The following is a 19027-nucleotide window of genomic DNA, read 5'->3' as shown; positions in this document are numbered from 1 at the left end:
CCTTTGTGGCCTTTGGTTTTGTGCCTTAAGCACCTGGGGTGGTTCAGGGGGGTTCTGCATGGGGCAGGCAGAATGAGACCATGGTGCCTGGGAGGGGAAGTAAAGAGAAGCTGGCTTTATTAACAGCAAAGGTTTGGAGGAGAGGAAAACAAAGCAATAGGCTCACAAAGAGACCACTCGAAAAGTGCCTTCCTGCACAAAATAACTATCTGCGCCAGGGCTGAAGGCTCTGGGACTCAGTCACTGTCACTGTCAGCTTCACTGGAATCAGAAGCTGCAGCTTCACTGCCATCCTCCTGAGCAGAATGCTCGCTGCCACTGGGGAAGGGACTGGCGCTCCGGCTCCGGCTGTGGCTCCGGCTCCGCTGGCCACCCCCATCACTGCCACTGTCTGAGTCATTATCACTGCCACGAGCCCGTCCTCTGTCCTCATCATCAGAGTCAGCGTCATCCTCCGAATCAGCATCACTGCCGAAGATCTCCTCTTTGTCTCTGGCGGCCCGGGCCTCATCCTCACTGCTTTCATCCTCGCCGCTGCCACTCTTGTCACTCGCCTCATCCCTGTCACCCTCCTCCCGTTCACTCTCACTGCCAGAGCGCTCATCCTCGCTGCCTTCCTTCTCACTGCTGCTGCCCTTCTCTCGTTCCTCATCTGCAAGAGAGCAAGAAGTGAGACCCAAGTTCCCCACCCACCCACCCACCCAGAGTCAGAGTTCAGTCTGTCCAGCTTTACCTGAAGCCCCAGCTTCTTTCTCTTCTGTCTCCATTTCCTCCTCTTCTTCCTCCTCGGGTTCATGGTTCTCCAGCTGAGCCTTCCGTGCCTCCTGGAAGCAGGACAATTGAGGGGAAGGAGAAGGTTCAATCTGGTTCCTGTGCCACTCCACCAACTACCACCCTCCCCATGGGAGACCGGGGTCAGTGGTGCTTGTTACCTGGGCTTCTAATTCCTTCTCATTCATGTCCCGGTGTTTGACCACAAGCAGGGCATTGGTACCCGACTGAACCCCGGCCTTGGCTCGGCGCTTACTCAGGCGAACCCTGCAGTGGTAGAATTGGGGAGAAGTACATGAGATTCAGTTAAAGACCCCTGTGGGGAATCTGGTCTAACTTGGTTCTTACTCATCTTTACTCATTTATGCCTAGCCCAGAAAAGACCAGAATAAATACAGACTGAATAAGGGAAACTAAATTTGGGGTAGGGGACAGGCAAGAAAAAAAGGAGCCCCTGGTGGCTCAGATGGTAAAGGGTCTGCCTGCAGTGCGGGAGACCCGGGGTTCGATCCCTGTGTCGGGAAGATCCCCTCGAGAAGGAAATGGCAACCCACTCCAGTATTCTGGCCTGGAGAATCCCATGGATGCAGGAGCCTAGCAGGCTACAGTCCATGGCGTAGTAAAGAGTCAGACATGACTGAGCAACTTCACTTTCACAGGCAAGAAAATAGCTCCAAAGGTTATCAGTTTGAGGGCCCTGGAATTATATATATGTATACCCTTTACATAAACACATAAATGTATAAAGAAGTAGATTTTAATGTGAATTAGATACGAACCCTTAAAAAGAGAATCTGGATTTCAGAAAGTAAGATTCTGACTCCACTGGGCCTCTGATTCCCACCCCACCTCCACCCCCAACATAGCAGTGGGTTGGACCCTTTGCTGTGCTGGGTCACAGTGCCTCTTGAAGGTTGTCAAGGGCTCCAGGTCACCTAGACCCCTACAGCCTAGTGTACATTTTACATTTTTTGCCTGGCTTAATGGGACCAGAATTTGTGATCTCTGCTTTAAACAGAAACTCAAGGTCACACTTTCCCAACCTTTACATCAAGGGTCCCAGCACAGCAGTAAACTTGTAACCATCAGGGAAGTTTGCTGCTGCTGCTAAGTCGCTTCAGTCGTGTCCGACTCTGTGCGACCCCATAGATGGCAGCCCACAAGGCTCCCCTGTCCCTGGGATTCTCAAGGCAAGAACACTGGAGTGGGTTGCCATTTCCTTCTCCAGTGCGTGAAAGTGAACAGTGAAAGTGAAGTCGCTCAGCCGTGTCCAACTCTTAGCGACCCCATGGACTGTAGCCCAACAGGCTCCTCCATCCATGGGATTTTCCAGGCAAGAGTACCGGAGTGGGGTGCCACTTCCTTCTCCGTCAGGGAAGTTTAGGGATCATGTTTTTTGAACTTGGGTATCTAGCATCTCATTTATTTAAAACATTAATTTTAATTTTACATATTACTCCATATTCTGGCTATGTTTACAACTTAGCAGTCCTACCCTGCATGAAAGCTCCAAATATCTCCAGTGTTAGGTAAAGATTTTTCTTCTGGGTTCTTGTGTTAGAACCAGCTCCAGCTTTATAGGCTTCCACTCTTAAAAATGCACGTGGCAAATCCCTAGATACAAATGACCTCCAAGGTAGCTCTTCTTGTACACCCCAAGATCCTGACTCTGAAGTACAAGCCCAAGCTAATCTGAGTGAGGTAGGATTGTGCTGAGTACCTGGTCTCCAATTCATTGTAGTAAACACCATCACCCTCTCGGAAGATAAAGAAGTAGTTTTCCTCATAGCCCTTGCTAGCCTTGTTCTTCACATTCCAGTTGTACTCTCGAGCAATCTTGTAGTCATACCTGAGGATGAAGGGGACAGGGTCAGCCCCATTTCTTCCCTATGAAGGAGAAAAGGACACACTTCTCAATACCTAAAACCTAACCCCAACCCACGTACACATCATCTGGTGCATAATCCATCTCCTCTTCCTGGTCCCGTTTTCGTTTCTTCAGTGTTTCCTCCACAGGCAGAAAGTAAGCCACAAACTGGTTCCCTTCCTCATCCATCATGCCCCTGTTTGAGGGGGAAAGAGGAGCAGTAAAGACTGAGTGAGGACAAAAACAATAAAAAGCAGGCCAAGGTGGACAGCAGGGCCACTCACCTGATCATGGCCTGAGACATCATCTCCAATGCAGCTGCACCACTTGTGTCCTTGGGGGCGGGGTCTGAGTCAAAGATTACCTGAGCGCAAGGGTTGATCCACATCTGGGGGATGGAGGGCACTGGGGTTAGACTAGGACAGGCAGAGATGGCAGGCTGTCCCTCTCTGCCCCCTGCCCTGGATCTGACCTTAAAATCTGGAAAGACAGGCATGACCTCCACTGGTGTCACTCGGGGCTTGCTATAATGCTGGGAGATCTGGCAGAGGCAAAAAAAACAGGGTAAGAAAAAGTACAAAGTGCTCTGGAGTCGCACCTTTATCCCCCCTTCCCCTATCCCAGTCCTTCAATTACAGATTTCTGGGCATCCTCAAAAGTCTTCTCAATAGCTGTGATCTGGCTATCCCTGTCTTTGTATATTTCCTCCTCAGTGAATTGCTGCTTCACAGAAACCCCAATCCTGGGGAGAAAGAGAAAAACATTTAGAGGTAACTGGACATACCTGAAATCTCCATCTTCCCTCCCTACCCACCATAACTTACTTGACCTCAGGCTTCTCATTGGAAATGCCATAACGGTTGAATTCCGTGGAGATGTACTCTGTCTTCCGCATCCATGGCACCACCTTTGCGTGCTGCTGGGATCTGGAGTGGGAGAATCAGGCACCTCAGGACCCCACTGCCTTCCCATCAGCACCAGTCCTAAGTCCCCACTCAGCACCCCCTCACCTCTTGGAACTGGTGGGGGCCTGAATCTCCTCTTCCAGAAGCTTCTCATCAGCTGGGTCTAGGAGTACTAGAAGAAAGCAAGGTGAGAGGAGGACTCTGAGGGAGGTCCAGAGCTGGCCCTCACTAGCCTAGAGCAGGCCCTCCCTGTCTCCCAACACACCATTGGGGTCGATGCGGTAGGTATCAGGGTTGATGAGGTCAATGGTAACTCCCAGGTCTGGCTCAGTCAAGAGATCATGTTTGTGCTGTTTTTCCAGGGAAGTTGCTTTGTACTGAACAAACCTGGGTAGGGAAAACATGCCCATTATGGTTTCCTGATTCCAGCCTTAACCCTCACAGCCCAGCTTCCTAGAGGCTAAGGTACTCCAGGGAGGAATTCAGAATGAAATAACCTCCACATTGGAATCAGAAGGCTAGCAGCTCTTAAGTGTAAAGAGACTTGGATACTGCTTGCTTCTTAACAGATACCTATTGTGCACCTACTATTACAGGTTAACTACCATTCTCTGCCCTGAACCGTCAGAAAAAGCAGCCCTTACCCTCAAGGAACTCATATTCTAAGGTGTTTCCCAAAGCCCCACTCTTAGTCTCACCTGTTCTGGTCGAAGGGATAGGTGATGAACTTCGGGTCGAAGGGGATGTCAGGGAGGCTGTTGCAGTACTTGACTCGGCAGACCACTCCAGACCTGGGAACACAGTGGCTCAAAACCTGGCTCCTGCTGCCCTACCTCTGCGCCCAGCCCCACTTGGCCCACCCGTCCTGGGGAAACACGATGGAGCTCACCTCTCAGGCAAAGTCCGGTGAGAATTGGGCCTGGTGGGTAAAAGAGAGACAATGACAAAAGATGGAAAGAAAAGGATTGACAGGAGAGCGTAGGGGGCTTTTCCAAGCTAAAGGGTGACAAATTATAATTCCTCTTAGTAGAGGTACCTCAAGTGCTATAACGGAGGGAGTCAAGTATGCCTCTTAGAGACAGTGTCCCTAAATGTTAAATCTCTTTGAAGGACACGTCTTCAAATACTTTAATAATAGAGTCACATAATTGTTTTTTGGGGAAAGGGGTCTCCAAACGCTTCACTGGAAGAATAAAAACTCAATCCTCAACAGCTTAATTCCAGAACATGGCAGGGAAGGTGTGGGGGGGAGCTGGGGAACACCACGTCCGGGACCCGCCCCCCTAAACGGGTGTGCGCTCCGTGACGACACGGGCAGACCTGGGGGGCTGGCAAGGTTGAAGACTGACAAAACCACCTGACCCTCTCATCTCGCTGACGCCCACCCAGACCTAGAGAAAAGCGGTACAGTCAGGTAGCGGAGTGCCTACCTGTGGCCATCCTCGCGCTGGGCCTGGGTCTGGATAGTGGGCGCCATGGCGATGAGGCGAGGGCAATCCTGACAAGAGCCTCACAGAGCCACGGCAAACGGCGTGCCGACTTCGGCGGGCGCCCAATCCCAGGCAGGGCTCGGGCTGGCACCGCTCTGCTCACAGATAGGGCCGGAGTGAGGTGGGCTGGCGAGAAGAGTTCCCGGAACACTGGAGTACTACGTAGTACTCAGGTAAACGCGCAAACAACGCCAAGGACTGCCCCGCAGGTCCGTCTCCACCAACTGCCGCCAAGACTCTGAGGACCGCAGGTCGCCTCAGCCCGCTAGGTCTTCTGGGAAATAGAGTCTGATTGGATCCACACCCGGATTGGCCAGCGACTGTGCAAAGGCTGGGGCGAGGCGGAAAGAGCCTCTTGTGATTGGTTTATCGATGTCTCATTGTACCCGTCGGATTTGAGAGTCACGAGTTGGAGGGTGGGCTCTTTCCTCTCATTGATTGTATTGTTTGGGAGGCGGAGCTAATCAGCAAACAGGGCTCAGAGACGAAGACGCTAAAAAGAAACCGGGAAGACGCACTTGTGACGCACTTCCTGTGCGCGAGGCGAAGAAGATGGCTGCATCCCAACAGCAGGCTTCAGCGACTACTTCTACCGCCAGTGTGTCGGGTCCAGGTTCAGCTGGTGGGTCGGGCCCCCAGCAGCAGCCACAACCACCAGCACAACTTGTGGGACCTGCCCAGAGCGGGCTTTTGCAGCAACAGCAACAGGACTTCGATCCTGTGCAGCGCTATAAGATGCTCATCCCGCAGCTGAAGGAGAGTCTACAGGTGATGGGTTGGGAGATTTGGCTCTCTGCCATCCGGGGGGTGGGCGGAGGGATTGTTTAGTCCGGGAGAGAGCAAAAGAAGCGTTAAGAAGGAAAGAGGAATGAGACTGTCTTCGTGATGCCAAAGCGAAGTTCTGTGGATTGACAGTGTAAGGTGGGATCAGAGAGAATCTTGAGTTTGAGACTGACCGGAATTCGAGTTGGAGGGAATTTAAAGAAAAAACCTAGCTCTAGACGTTAAAGCCTGAGGAAAGGACTGGCCTTGACTGACTGTGACTGGTGGGTGAGGGAGGACCCTAAGGTATGTCTGGGAAATTACTGGCAAGAGAAAGGGGGCCTCTGGAAAAATATAGCAATTGCTGTAAAGGAATGGAAGTTGGAATTACTCTGCAGTGATAGGAGGAGAAGTAACAACTGAAGAGGAGGCCTGAGATTGGCTGTATCTTAAGGAAGAGTGAAGATCTACCAAAAGTGTCCTCTTGTGTTTCTTCATCTCCCACACCTTTTTTTTCCCCCTTTTTCCTCTTTAGACCTTGATGAAGGTTGCAGCCCAGAACCTGATTCAGAACACTAACATTGACAATGGGCAGTGAGTACTCCCCTTTCTCCAGGATGTCAGTATCTCCATCCTAGTCTCAAAAACATCCCCCTTGTACCCCACCCATCCCTCTTTTCTCTTTATTTTGAAGCCTACTCCCTACCCCCTGGCCTTGCCCTTTTTGCCCCTTCTACTATTAACTGTCCCCTAGGTCTTGCTTCGGAGAAGGCAGTGGCACCCCACTCCAGTGCTTTTGCCTGGAAAATCCCGTGGACGGAGGAGCCTGGTAGGCTGTAGTCCATGGAGTCACTAAGAGTCGGACACGACCGAGCAACTTCCCTTTCACTTTTCACTTTCATGCATTGGAGAAGGAAATGGCAACCCACTCTAGTGTTCTTGCCTGGAGAATCCCAGGGACGGGGGAGCCTGGTGGGCTGCCATCTATGGGGTTGCACAGAGTCAGACACGACTGAAGCGACTTAGCAGCAGCAAGTCTTGCTTTGGGTCTCCTGGGCCTATACATGGTTTTCTGTTGGATACTTGGTTGGGTAGTCACTTAGTCCCAGAGACTGGAAATCCATCTCCCACCTTCTTCTCCTGGACTGTAGAAAGAGCAGCGATGGACCCATTCAGCGCTTTGACAAGTGTCTGGAAGAGTTCTATGCACTTTGTGACCAACTAGAGCTCTGCCTGGTAAGGGGCCTCCTAGCCACCAGGTGACCACAACTACCTCAGTTCCTGGGCTTCAGGAACCTTCATTCAGTCAGTTGACAAATGCGCACTGAGCATCTCCTGTGGCCCAGACCTGTGTGGATACTGCACCTGATACTGGGGACAGAAAGTTGCCCAGTCCTTGCCTTCACGGAGCTTCCAGTTCAGTGGGTGACAAATATATCCTCCAGCAGTGATAGCTCAGAGTCAGGGCTCTGACAGGAGAAGCTCAAGACATGGAAGACCATGAAGGGGGAAGCTTGGGCAGAAGGCTCAGGGCTGGGTTGTGGGGGTGAGGGGCAGGCAGAGGGGGCAAGGTTAAAATAAGAGGGCTATAGACGTCCAGAGATGGCACCTGACCTCACCTAGGGTGGGTCTAGGGAGGAAGTGGCTCAGGATAGACTACTAGTAGAGAGCACATCTGAGCCAAGGCTGGAACAAAAAGGGAAGAAGGGTGGGAGTTGAGAGGAGGGCAGATGGCTCAGAGCACAGCCTTTGAAGTCAGAGGGACCACCAATCTCTACCTCTGAACCTTGGATTCCTCCTTTGGAAAATGGATTTTGGAGAAGGACTCGGCAAGATCTTGCATGTAAAACATTTAACATGGTACTAGACAAGTGGCAAATGTTTTATCTTATAGCGTCATCATCATTTTGAACTGGATTTTGAAGGAAAACGCAGTTTGAGGAGCTTCGTAGTGGTAGAAAGATGTTCCAACCAAGAGGAACAGCTTCTGCTTTAAGTTCCCTTTAAAAATGTCATGAAATTCAGTCTGGCTAAGGTATGGTAGGCACTGGGGCTTGTTGGATTTTGAATATAGCCCCGAGGTTGCTAGGGAGCCATGGAGGGTTTCAAGCAAGGAAAAACATCGACCCATTTGTTTTTTTAGGGGTATGCTTCTGGTCACCAAATGAGGGATCGGTTCGGGGGGCTTAGAGTGGAGGCTGGGGGCCCATGGCAGGATTCAAGAGCCACCAGGTTTCACCAGGGTGGAGTCCTGAGGAAGTGGGGAAGGGCAGGTGGAAGAGATACTCAGAAGGCTTTGTGCCTGGGCAGTGGGACTGATGGGCTGTGGGAGGAGTCTCCAAGATGAGGCCCAGGGGTCTGGTTTGGATGGTAGAACCGTCCCTGAGACAGGGACCCAGGAAGGGGAGTGGTTTGGGGGGTAGAGTATAGGAGCTCTGGAATTTTAGGGGAGGTGGGCACATCAGTGCAGAGTTCAGAGCAGAGTGGTATGTATGTGGGTGAGACACCTCCTAGAGGGCATGAGAATGAGAGGAGGAGACAGGATTCAGGAATTGCCGCACTTAAGGCTTAGGTAGTTTAAGAAACATCTAGAAGAACTAGCCAGAGAAGTAGAAGGAAAACTAGGAGGGGCAGGTGCCACCAGAGAAGCCAGTGTCAATGCCAAGCCTAGGGTTAGGAGAGTCACAATAATAGTAGTTGACATCCATCAACTAGCACTTAAATAACTTGCCAGGACCTGTGCTTGTGTCTCACACACTGCGCTCACCATTCTCATTTTATGAGGTAGCAGAAGTACTTATCAAACCCATTTTTCCAGCGGAGTTAACAGGCCCAGAGAGGAGAAGCCACATGCCTGAGGTCACCCAGCAAGTGAGTGGCAGGGCCAAGTTCTGACCCCAAGACCCCAGGATTCCAGATGCTGAAAAGCCTATGCCAGGCTGGCGCTAGGGGTGGGATTGGCAGTACCTGGAGTGAGGCTAATGCTGCACTTTGCTTGCTGTCCACAGCGCCTGGCACATGAGTGTCTGTCACAGAGCTGTGACAGTGCCAAGCACTCTCCAACATTGGTGCCCACAGCCACCAAACCTGATGCCGTCCAGCCTGACAGCCTGCCCTACCCACAGTACCTGGCAGTCATCAAAGCCCAGATTGCCTGTGCCAAGGACATTCACACTGCCCTGCTGGACTGCGCCAACAAGGTCACAGGCAAGACGCCTGCACCACCTACGGGCCCTGGAGGCACCCTGTGAGCTAGCAGGGCTGGGAGTGGGGGAAGGGACAGGGAGGGAATGAAGAGTGGCTTCAAAGCATCTTTGTCTCTGGCTTTTCTTCCTGCCTGAACACTGCGGCCGGCGCCAGCAGGGGGCAGCAGAGGCCAGCAAGGCGCGCGCAGGGCGGGGCCTTGCCTCTGCCGGCTGTCTTCTCATCCTTGGCTGAGGGTGGACTTTGGATTGTGCTCCTTGGTGATCTCTTCCAGGGGGTCTCCCCCTACCTAGCCTAGTTGTGGAGCCCTGACTGGGCCCCTCTCCCTCAGTCCATTCTGATTCTGTCCCAGTTCGGGGGGGTGGTCTCTGTGTCTTTTCGTAGCTGTTTCTCTTGGTGTCTTCTGTCATTTGATCTTTTGTTCCCATCTCCCTGTCTCTGACCATCTCTTGCCCAGTGCCCCTTTGCTAATTGGGACTGTCCCCAGCTCCTAACTGGGATTCTCTGTCTATGCACAGTTCCCGAAAGGAAGCCAGAACACCAAGGTCACCTGGGGCTAGAAGGAGCTTCGTTTCCAGGGGCCATAGCCACACCCAGCAATCCCCAGCACCTCTCATGTCAGCTCAACCCCCCAGTCTGCTTGACCCAGAAAAGGGAAGTGAAAGGTCTGGGCCCTGACAGCATGCCCAGTCCCAGTCGGGGAGCAACCCAGCGCGGCACCCCCCCCATACCCAGGGCCTGCGTCAGCAGCACTCAAACAAGGGGTGTTATGCAATCCGCGGTGAAGCCAGCCCAGCTGAATGCCTGGGTCCCTGTATTTTTAGCCCCAAAGGAGAAGTGAAAAGGCCCCAGCAGGGATGAATCATCAGTCCTGGGGAAGAACCCAGGCACCTTGGCCTCAGCTCCGGGAAGCAGACCTTGAGGAGGAGGCTTCAGGAAGAGTGTACCCCACCGGGCTCCCCACTTCCCTGAGAGGCAGCTTCAGGGAGCTCAGCCATGGCCGTCAGGCCTGGGCAAGTGTAGGGCGGAGCTACCAGCTCAGGCCCAGCTGGTGGGGTGTGAAAGGTCCAAGTGACTCAGCCTGGTTGGGGGACGGATGGCCCCACCCAGAACCTTCTGTACCCTGGTTCCCATGGTACCGCCTAGAGGTCTGCTGTCCTGGACCCCACATCAGTGCAGAACACCCAGGACCACGGAGCCTTGCAAATCACCCAGAGCCCAAGTCCCCACGCTGGAGTTCTGGGAAATGGCCAGCTCTTGTGTGTGTGTGTACATCCCAGCAGTTCCTTCCCTTTCTCCCTGACCTTCCTTGAAGTGCCAGGCACAGAGGGCAAGCTCCAGGCAGGGCAGCAGACCTCTCGGGCACAAGCTGAAGCTGCTGTCCACAGGGAGAATTTCTTCTGAGAGGAAGCCACAGCTCTGCCCATTTATCTGACTAGATCAGTCCCCCACCCATGTGACTCCCCACATCTTCTAGGATAATCTGCTTAAAGTCAACTGATTATAGACTTGAATCACATCCACAAAATTCCTTCACAGCCTCATCTAGATTAAATAACTGGGAGCTGTAGCCTGGCCAAGTTGACAAATAAAACTGACCATCATAACCTTGTCAGTTTGGCACCCCTACACATCTCCTTAACCACACTTAATCTCCAAATCAACACAAAAACAAAGTCCCAGTTCCACCCAACATGATAACAATTATCTGCCTACAACACTCTTTCCCCGTGAGAGCCTGTTGGCTTCCAGCCTGGGGGCACACAGCACACAGTGGTAGAGATGTGTCAGTCCACAGGCCCACACACTCAGTGAGGCACCACTGGCCCTGTGAGGTGGCATCAACACAGCATCACGCACACATGGGGGCAGGACATCCCAGCAGCCCTGACCCCGGACCCAGCAGTGCCGAAAACCACATGCCAGCAGACAGACGGGAGACACCTGGTGGGCAGCGGGGTGATAGATGCACAGTTGAGCAGCACACAGGGTGGGAACTGTGCACCAGGAAGCTGAGTTCACGCAACACGCATTCGCTATGCATCTGTTTGGGGCCAGGCCCTGTATAGTGTGAACCAAAGAGCCCTGCCTTGCTGGAGCTGATACTTCAGTGACAGTTAAGTGTGATAAAGTAAAACACAGTGTGTCAGGCACTGAGAAGTTCCAAGAAAGAAAATAAACCAGAGAGGTGAGACCAGAAGTAGAATGGGGGTGGGGGGGGAGGGGGAGTATTTAGGAATAGATCTAAAGGTGTAAGGTTTGCACATGGAGAATTATGTTACTTTATTGGAAAACATGAAAGTTTGAGAGTTTAGGTTGGGGGGTAAATGGATTGTACATGTATTTTGTTGATTCAGTTGCTCAGTTGTGTCCAACTCTTTGTGACCCCATGGATGTATTTATTATTTGTTAAATGGATAACAAGGTTATTTTTAAACCTTTTCTAATCCTTGACCCAGGTCATGAAGGCCTCCCTGAGAAGGCAGTACTGGAGTGAACTTAAAGGAAAGGAAGTAAGTCCTGGACATTCCAGAGGGAACAAGTGCAGAGGCCCTGCCTGAGGCAGAGCTGTGCTGGTGCATTGATGGAATAACGTGGATGCCAGGACCACAGTGAAGAGCCAGGGTAGAAGAGGACCTTAGTGAAGGTTCTTACTGGATTAGCAGGCCCAGAGGAAGATTGTACAGCCTGGTGCACAACCACCCACTCCAGGGAAGGGTGTACATGAGATGCACAGCTGCACAGGGCAAACCAGACCAGGGAGAAACAGGCACACACAACCCCTCTTCTCTAGTAGAGAACAGCGTGACCCGCCATCCTGCAATCATGGTGTCTCAGTCCCAGGGACAGTCCCACAAACAGACTCAAGGAACAATCCAACCATGCGAATACACAAACAACCGTCTAACTACTACTTAAGCCGCTATCTCCTACCCCATCTCAGACTTTGCCCATCACCAGCTGACTCAGCCCTGCCCTCAGCTAAACGTTATCAAAAGCAGTGAGGCTGGCTTTAGATAAGGCCTCTCAGGTTCAAGTGTGCCTGCCTTTTTGCCCCTGCTCTGCCCACGGAGGCCACCGAGAGGAGCAGGAGTGCGCCAGCCACCCTCCCATCATGCGCTGCAGACGTCAAGGACCAAAGTTCACCAGTTTCACTGCCTTGTGATCTGGCCACAAAGGAACTGCTTCCAGACACTAGCCTCCTGGGTGTTTTCAGCTACACCCCAAGGACACAAACACAGGAACAGTATTCACACATCTGATAACCACGCAGTTCCAGAGGTCTTGAACACAGCCAAGCCACCTAGAGCCACACAGGCTCTCACACACACCCTCAGCTCCCAAGCTGTGTGCTCACGGCTCCTCATCACCCCCAAGGACACACAGTCACCCTCAGCGGCCTCCCTCAAGGAGTTCCCAGCTCTTAGTCACTCCAGATCCCATGGTGGTTCAGAGCTCCACACATGTGCAGGTAGGTATGGAAGTCACAAGTTCTCACGGGATGCCACTTCAAAGGCAGTTACGTTTGAGTACACACTCCCTCACCCAGCGATGGTGAGAGTAAGCACAGAGCGGTGTCAGAGGGTTGTAAGGACACGGCCTTAACATAGGACAGTGGGCTCATTTGTGTCCCCCACCTACTTGCCCCACCACACACCCAGTCGCTCCAGGGCAGCCCCCCTTCGCACATGCGGTCCACACGCACCGCACGGCACACCAGCCGCTGGGCCCGCGCAGCTGCGCACACGGCTCCCGCCAGTCAATCACGCCAGGAGCACACGGGACCAGGTCACACGTGCAGCGCGTACACAGTCCCCAGCTCGCCCGCGCACTCGCGCCGGCTCTCACACCCCCGCGTTTCCCGTCCCCGCTTGTTTTTCTGGAAACTCTGCTCTCCATTCCCCTCCCCCTAGGCCGGAAGCGCTCGCTGTATTTTTAGCCTCTCTGGTTTCCGCCCCTTCCCCCCCCCCACCCCCCCCCGGCCAGCCCGCCCGGGACCTGCCCCCCTGCACCCCGCGGGGGACCCCGGCCATCCCCTTCCCCACCGTCATTCCAGAGGGGATTCCCGGCTTTCGCCGAGGCCACGGATTTTCCCGCTGGCTACGTGGGGAGCTGGGCGGAGTCCTGCCCTGAACTTCCTCCTGAGCTGGGACTCCTGAGGCCTGGACGGGGTGGAGAGGGGGATGGGAGCCTGGCTCCTCAATCGGAGAGAGGGGTTGGGGGCGGGGCGGGGCGGGGGGGCTCGGACTCCTGCGTTTGAGAGACAGGGTGGCTGGGAACCAGGACTCCTGAGTCTGGTGAAGCCACGGCCTGGGAACCGGGTCTCCTGGGTCTGAGCGAGGAGGCGGCTTGGAAACCCGAACCCCTTGATCTAAGCAAGGAGGGGCAGAGGTCGGGGCTCTTAGTACCCCCGCCCCTGTTAGTGTTTAGACGGGTGCTCAGTCCTTCGGCGCGCAAAGCCCCTTCCAGTCTCTCTTGAGAATCTCCCAATCCGAAGCGCCCTGGCCCTCGAGCCGATGACTCAGCATATGGAAGAGGGGAGGGGGTCAGCCTGAGTCAGGGATGGGAACTCCTCCCCGTCTCCAGGGAATCGAAACTGGTATTCCCTCCTCCAGGACAGCGGCCAGAGCCGAGCCGGCCCCTAGGAACCCCAGAAAGCCTCCCATCTCTCGTTCTCCCGCCCCTTAGTCCGACTACGAGCACAGGGATTTGGAGCCCAACTGGGCGGCGGGTGCCGGGCATCTCCCTTTTCCCTCCTTTTCCCGTAGTCCTCAAGCCTCTGTTTACAGGCGACCAAAACCCTGGTTACAGAGAGGAACCCGGGCGTCCGGGTCGAGCCTCCTCGTCACGGCTTCCAGGAAGCCCCCCTCCCCCGCCCCTTGTGAGTGAGTCACTGGCGAGAGGGAGGCTGCAACCGTGCCAGAGCCGCCCGCAGCTGCCCAGCTCACGGGACCGGCCGGGAAGGCCCCTCAGCCCGAGAAAGCGCCGCACCAGGGATTCCCCCGTGCTCTGTCGGACGGGCAGATCAGCGAGCCTAGCAGAATCTCCTCACCTCAATAAAAGCCCGCAGTCCGCGGTCACAACCTGCAAGAATGAACTTTCCACCATAATAACTGCACTCCGTGGCAATGATTTATTTCTACCACCGTTTTTTCAGTCAGGGCAGCCAGCTCTGGAGACCCCCTTTAAAAATTAGTGTTTTCACCGTATCTTAAGAGAGCATCACTCAGGGCAACTCCTTGACAATAAAAGACTTGTCAATGAGGGGAGTCATTTCTGCAAACGCAGAGTTCTTTCAAGGCACATCCCTTTATGAGAGACCCATCCGACCATCAGTTGGGGATGATCCGTTCCTTCCATTTGAGACAGCTTTCCAGCAAAGAAACCCTCCACCATAATAAAAGATTTCCCCTTTTCCAATCTTGAGTTTTCGAGTGCAAACTTTTTAAAATATGATTTAAGGTCCTGGTATTAGGCTAATGCCATTCACTAACAGGAGAATAACTTGGCCTCTTCTGGCCTGGGTTTCCCTGTGTGTAAAATGGGCATAATACCTCCTTGAGTTAATGTATGTATGTAAGACACTTTCTGCAATTGTGCCTAGTCCAGAGGAAGCCACCAGAAGCGCCAGGTTTGTGTGAGGGTGAGAGGACGCAGCGGTCCTGTATTTGGGAAATGAGGCCCCTTTCCAACCTCACCAGGTGTGTGGGACCCCACCTCACCCCCAATCCTCGTGAGTGGGGGCGAAGAGGGCGGTCCAGGTCTCAGGATCTGGGCAGTTCGGGAGCAAGACCGTCCAGGATTGGGGGGGGGGGGGGGGTGGGTCTTCTCTCACTGTTTTGCTCCTGCGGATTTCTGTCTGTGGATGTTTGTTTCTTCCAGTTTTCGCCCCTTCTTCTCTCAGTTTCTGTGACTCTCCCTCCCTCCCGCTTCTCGCTCTGAATTTGTCTCTTTGGGGACTGTCTACGTCTCGTCTTTTCAAGTTCTGCCTTCCCACCTCCCCTCCTCTTCTCACCCTGTCTCTCCTCCTCTGTGCATGTCTCCCTGTGTGCGTAGCTCCCCCCGTGTGTGTGTGTTCCCATGTTTTTCTCTTTGCGTCCCTCCATTTCTCTCTTGCTCTCGGTTCGCCTCTCCCCTCCCCTGTCGGTCAGTGTCGCGCGCGCACGCCCTCTCCGCCTCTGCCCTTGTCAATTCCCCCGGGAGCCCTGCCCCCACCTCCGTCCCAGTTCCCTTCTCCGCGCCTCAGTCTCCAGCCTTGAAGACTGGGCCGACACCCCCACCCCCAACCCCACGCACTCCCCGCGAGGTCGCGACCGCCCGCGGGCCCCGCTCAGGCGAATTCGGGCCGGGGTCCAGGCGGAAGGGCTCCGAACCCGGGCCGGCCCTGCTGCGCTAGGGGCGCGCGTCCGGGAAGCGCCCCTCCTGGCCCCGCCCTCCCGGGCCAACTCCCCTTGGCCCCGCCCCCTCCCTGGTCAAATAAAAGTGGCGGCTCTTCCACTCCGCCGCAGCGTGACTTCAGCGCTCCCACTTTCTGCCGGCTCCACATCCTTCGGCCATCTGCGCCGCCATGGATCTCGCCGCCATCTACAAGGTGAGCCCCCCAACTGATCGGCACCCCGACGTCCGCAACACCTGACTCCCTTCTCAAACCAGGGCTTTCTAAGGCCGCAAACAAATTCCCGCCCCGGACCCGCCCCCCCCTCCCCACCCCCGCCACCGGTTTCCCTTCTCAAACTGGAACTCTGTAGCGCTTCACACCGGCCCGGGGTTCCTGCCTCCCGTATCAGATCAGTGTGATCCTCTGGGGATGAAAATGGAGCCTGTGGCTTTCTGGTCTCGGCCCCAACACGAGTGGGGTGGCCCTCGGAGATGGAAAGCTGGAGAACTTTTCTCAGATCGGGGCTGTCTGGAGGCGGAAATGGCCCCCACACCTGGCTTACCCGAGTAGTTGCTGAGGGCGCGGTTTTGCGCGGAGGCGTTTCTTGGGCTGGAGTCTCCGGGTGAGCGGGATCCGACTTCTGTCTCTTCGCTCCCTGCCCCAGAGGATCTTGGAACTCTAAACCCGAAGAGACCCGGACTCCTGGCTTAATTTTGCCCGCTGTTCCACTTGTGAAATTGGAGAAACCGATGAGCGGGGTCAGATCCCGAGAGGCCCAGAGGCTTAAAAAATTGGAGGACAGCGGTCTGTCCTGACTTTAGGGCCCCTCTGATCCAGCCGGGAGAGCCGAGATTCCTGAGTCCCTCGGGATAAACTTAAGTCGCGAATAAACCTCCAAATCGGGATCCTTGAGATCCGGAACCCGAGTTGTTGTTTTTTTTCCTTAGGGCGGGTGGGGCTGAGGCCGGGAGCCCACAAACCGGACTGGCAAGCCCTTAGTTGCCCTGCAGCTGGGGCGGGGCGTCACCCTGTATTTTCGGTGTCTTAACCGATCGTTGTTTCCACAGAGCCTCCTGTCGCTGAGCCCTGAACTGCCATCCGACCTCGGAGAGACTGAATCCAGCACCAGCTGGGCTTCCTCGGGACCCTGGAGCCTCAGCTCATCCGACTCCAGCCTGCCTGAGGTCGCTGCCCGCCTGCCTGGCCGCTCCACCAGCCTGGTGGAGGGTCGCAGCTGCGGCTGGGTGCCCCCACCCCCAGGCTTTGCGCCCCTGGCTCCTCGACCCAGCTCGGAGCTGTCGCCCTCACCCACCTCGCCTACCGCCACTCCCACCACCTCATCCCGCTACAAGACTGAGCTATGTCGGACCTTCTCAGAAAGCGGGCGCTGCCGCTATGGGGCCAAGTGCCAGTTTGCCCATGGCCTGGGTGAGCTGCGCCAGGCCAGTCGCCACCCCAAGTATAAGACGGAGCTCTGCCACAAGTTCTACCTCCAGGGTCGCTGCCCCTACGGCTCGCGCTGCCACTTCATCCACAACCCCAGCGAGGACCTGGCTGCCCCCGGCCATCCCCATGTGCTGCGCCAGAGCATCAGCTTCTCAGGGCTGCCCTCCGGCCGCCGAACCTCGCCACCACCAGCAAGCCTAGCAGGCCCTTCCGTGTCCTCATGGTCCTTCTCGCCCTCCAGCTCCCCACCACCGCCACCCGGGGACCTTCTACTTTCACCCTCTGCTTTCTCTGCTGCCCCAGGGACACCTGTGTCCCGAAGGGACCCCACCCCAGCCTGTTGCCCTTCCTGCCGAAGGGCCACCCCCAACAGCGTCTGGGGGCCTGTGGGTGGCCTAGCTCGGAGCCCTTCTGCACACTCCCTGGGATCTGATCCCGACGAATATGCCAGCAGCGGCAGCAGCCTGGGGGGATCCGACTCACCTGTCTTTGAGGCTGGGGTTTTTGGGCCACCTCAGCCACCTGCCGCCCCCCGGCGACTTCCCATCTTCAATCGTATCTCCGTTTCGGAGTGACAAATGCCTGCCTAGTACAGATCAGCTGGATCTTAAGGGGGGCCATTTCTCGTGCGTGGGTTCCACAAGGGGTCCCGGGGCTGTAGGGAACTGAGGGACTCGTAATCATGTATTTCTCCCCACCTTCCAAAGTGCATTAACTCACTCCCCTGACCCCCGCGCTGGGGCAGGTCCTCAGCGTGCAGGCTGTTCGGGAAGGAGTGTTTTATGGGGTCTTTAAAAAAAATGTAGCAAGTTTGAGGGAGGTAGTAAGCCTCTTCTCAAACTTCACCCCTGCCCAATGCTGTGAATATTAAGCCCCCAATGCCCCCTTCCAGTTCTTCCTAGATCCTGAGGCTCCAGTGTCTGGTGATTGGAGCCTCACCTGAAAGGGAATCCTGGTGCTCAAACTTCCCTCCAAAAGCAAGTAGCCAAAGCCATTGCCAACGCCCGGCTCTCCCACCCCCGCCTTTGGGCCCCTTATTTATGACGACTTTATTTATTCTAATAGATTTTATAGTATTTATATATATTGGGTCGTCTGCTTCCCTTGTATTTTTCTTCCTCTTTTTGTAATATTGGAAACGACGGAATAATTATTGTTATAAGTATACACTATAATATATTAAGTAATATATATTGTTAAAAATTTATTTTTGTGGTTTTTTGGAATTTTTAAATAAAAGAAATCTGTGTGTAAATTGGAATCCCGGCTGTTGTGCGGTCTTGAGGCAGTGAGATTGGAGGGGTGGACGGTGTGGACTTTTTTAGAAACGGTGTGGAATCAGCCTCGGGTAGCTCCTCCAAATCTACCCAAAGACAAGGCGCTTGCGGCACTTACCTGGCAGGAAGTGACGTCACCGGGCCCAGCAGTTCACCTGAGAGGGCGGGGCCAGGTGAGATCACCCGAGAGGAGCCGGGAGAGCCAGTTCCCGGGGCGTGGGGTGCGCTGCAACTCCTGTCCTGCCGGACTCCTCGACCCAGCTCTCGGCAGGGCGCGGGCGGGGACGAGATGTTTCCGTCCCCACGGGGCCGAGGGGGGAGGGCGGGGCGGAGTGGGGAGGACGGAATGTGCTGGGGCTTGAGCCCAGGGCGGGCGAAGGCAGGCGGCCGGCGCGGCGGGTGGGGGAGGGGTCGCCCCGGAAGCCGGGGCGTCCTGGGGTCCCACCGCCGGGCCTTCCAGGACCGGAAAGTGTTGGGATACGCAGGTTTTCGGAATCTTGGGGGAGGCATCTTGAAAGCCTCAGGATTCTAGAATCTCAACACTGTGGAATCTCAGACTTGGTCTTCGGGAGACCTAACACTAGAACGTTTAAGAATCGCAGAACTGTAGATTCTGGGTTTCCGGGCCCCTTGAATCTCGAATACCAAAATCTTGGCCTGTCGGGATTCGAGAGGCTCGGGATTGCGGAATCTCGGCTTCTGAGCGGTGGAAACTCGCGGTCTCTCGCCCCAGGCGGGGTGGGAGTCGGCGATCGCGAGGCCAGGGAGGGTGGGTTTCGGTCGGGGCGGGGCTCCCGGGAGGGCCGCGTCCTCGGACCATACAAGGCAAGAGGCGGCGGGAACCACCCTGGGGCGGAGGAGCCCGGCGCACCGAGCCCGGAAGCTGCCTAGCGTCAGCGCCTGCGCCCCGCCCCTTTCCGCCGCGG

The 19027-nt window shown here is 55.1% G+C and overlaps 3 protein-coding genes across 4 annotated transcripts; 2 read left to right on the top strand and 1 right to left on the bottom strand.

Annotated features, from left to right (window-relative positions):
* Positions 1-93: 93 nt before the first annotated feature.
* On the bottom strand, positions 94-13119 carry PAF1 (PAF1 homolog, Paf1/RNA polymerase II complex component). The gene is made up of 15 exons (XM_027515854.1): positions 13046-13119; positions 4974-5526; positions 4433-4462; positions 4242-4334; positions 3809-3930; positions 3649-3715; positions 3463-3564; positions 3275-3380; positions 3111-3179; positions 2923-3026; positions 2718-2834; positions 2492-2620; positions 933-1038; positions 734-824; positions 94-652 (listed from the first exon to the last, which is right to left on the bottom strand). Exons 2-15 carry the CDS (start codon positions 5018-5020, stop codon positions 237-239), a joined length of 1599 nt encoding a protein of 532 aa, XP_027371655.1. The 5' UTR covers positions 5021-5526; positions 13046-13119; the 3' UTR covers positions 94-236.
* MED29 (mediator complex subunit 29) lies at positions 5491-9106 on the top strand. Of its 2 annotated transcripts, none has more exons than XM_027515856.1 (4): positions 5491-5801; positions 6331-6389; positions 6947-7031; positions 8804-9106. In XM_027515856.1, the coding sequence occupies exons 1-4, from the start codon at positions 5586-5588 to the stop codon at positions 9044-9046; spliced, it is 603 nt and encodes a 200-aa protein (XP_027371657.1). In that variant the 5' UTR covers positions 5491-5585; the 3' UTR covers positions 9047-9106. The 2 variants fall into 2 exon arrangements, with proteins under 2 accessions (XP_027371657.1, XP_027371658.1); XM_027515857.1 differs by having other exon boundaries at positions 8874-9104.
* A 2365-nt stretch (positions 13120-15484) lies between the features above and the next one.
* ZFP36 (ZFP36 ring finger protein) lies at positions 15485-18085 on the top strand. Its single transcript, XM_027515855.1, has 2 exons — positions 15485-15591; positions 16446-18085. Exons 1-2 carry the CDS (start codon positions 15568-15570, stop codon positions 17397-17399), a joined length of 978 nt encoding a protein of 325 aa, XP_027371656.1. The 5' UTR covers positions 15485-15567; the 3' UTR covers positions 17400-18085.
* The last annotated feature ends 942 nt before the right edge of the window (positions 18086-19027 follow it).

Source organism: Bos indicus x Bos taurus, chromosome 18, assembly GCF_003369695.1.
Source record: "Bos indicus x Bos taurus breed Angus x Brahman F1 hybrid chromosome 18, Bos_hybrid_MaternalHap_v2.0, whole genome shotgun sequence".
NCBI classification, from domain to species: Eukaryota; Metazoa; Chordata; class Mammalia; order Artiodactyla; family Bovidae; genus Bos; species Bos indicus x Bos taurus.
Note: the sequence above shows the minus strand (reverse complement) of the source record. Positions and strands in the feature narration are given on the sequence as shown.

Excerpts from the sequence above, each read along its gene's own strand:
- ZFP36 (XM_027515855.1), top strand. The coding sequence starts at position 15,568 with ATGGATCTCGCCGCCATCTACAAG. Across the intron at positions 15,592-16,445 it reads ATCTCGCCGCCATCTACAAG|AGCCTCCTGTCGCTGAGCCC; the intron begins GTGAGCCCCCCA and ends TTGTTTCCACAG.
- MED29 (XM_027515856.1), top strand. The coding sequence starts at position 5,586 with ATGGCTGCATCCCAACAGCAGGCTTCAGCGACTACTTCTACCGCCAGT. Across the intron at positions 5,802-6,330 it reads AGCTGAAGGAGAGTCTACAG|ACCTTGATGAAGGTTGCAGC; the intron begins GTGATGGGTTGG and ends TTTCCTCTTTAG. Across the intron at positions 6,390-6,946 it reads ACTAACATTGACAATGGGCA|AAAGAGCAGCGATGGACCCA; the intron begins GTGAGTACTCCC and ends CCTGGACTGTAG.
- PAF1 (XM_027515854.1), bottom strand. The coding sequence starts at position 5,020 with ATGGCGCCCACTATCCAGACCCAGGCCCAGCGCGAGGATGGCCACAG. Across the intron at positions 3,931-4,241 it reads TATCCCTTCGACCAGAACAG|GTTTGTTCAGTACAAAGCAA; the intron begins GTGAGACTAAGA and ends TTCCCTACCCAG. Across the intron at positions 3,180-3,274 it reads TTGAGGATGCCCAGAAATCT|ATCTCCCAGCATTATAGCAA; the intron begins GTAATTGAAGGA and ends TGCCTCTGCCAG.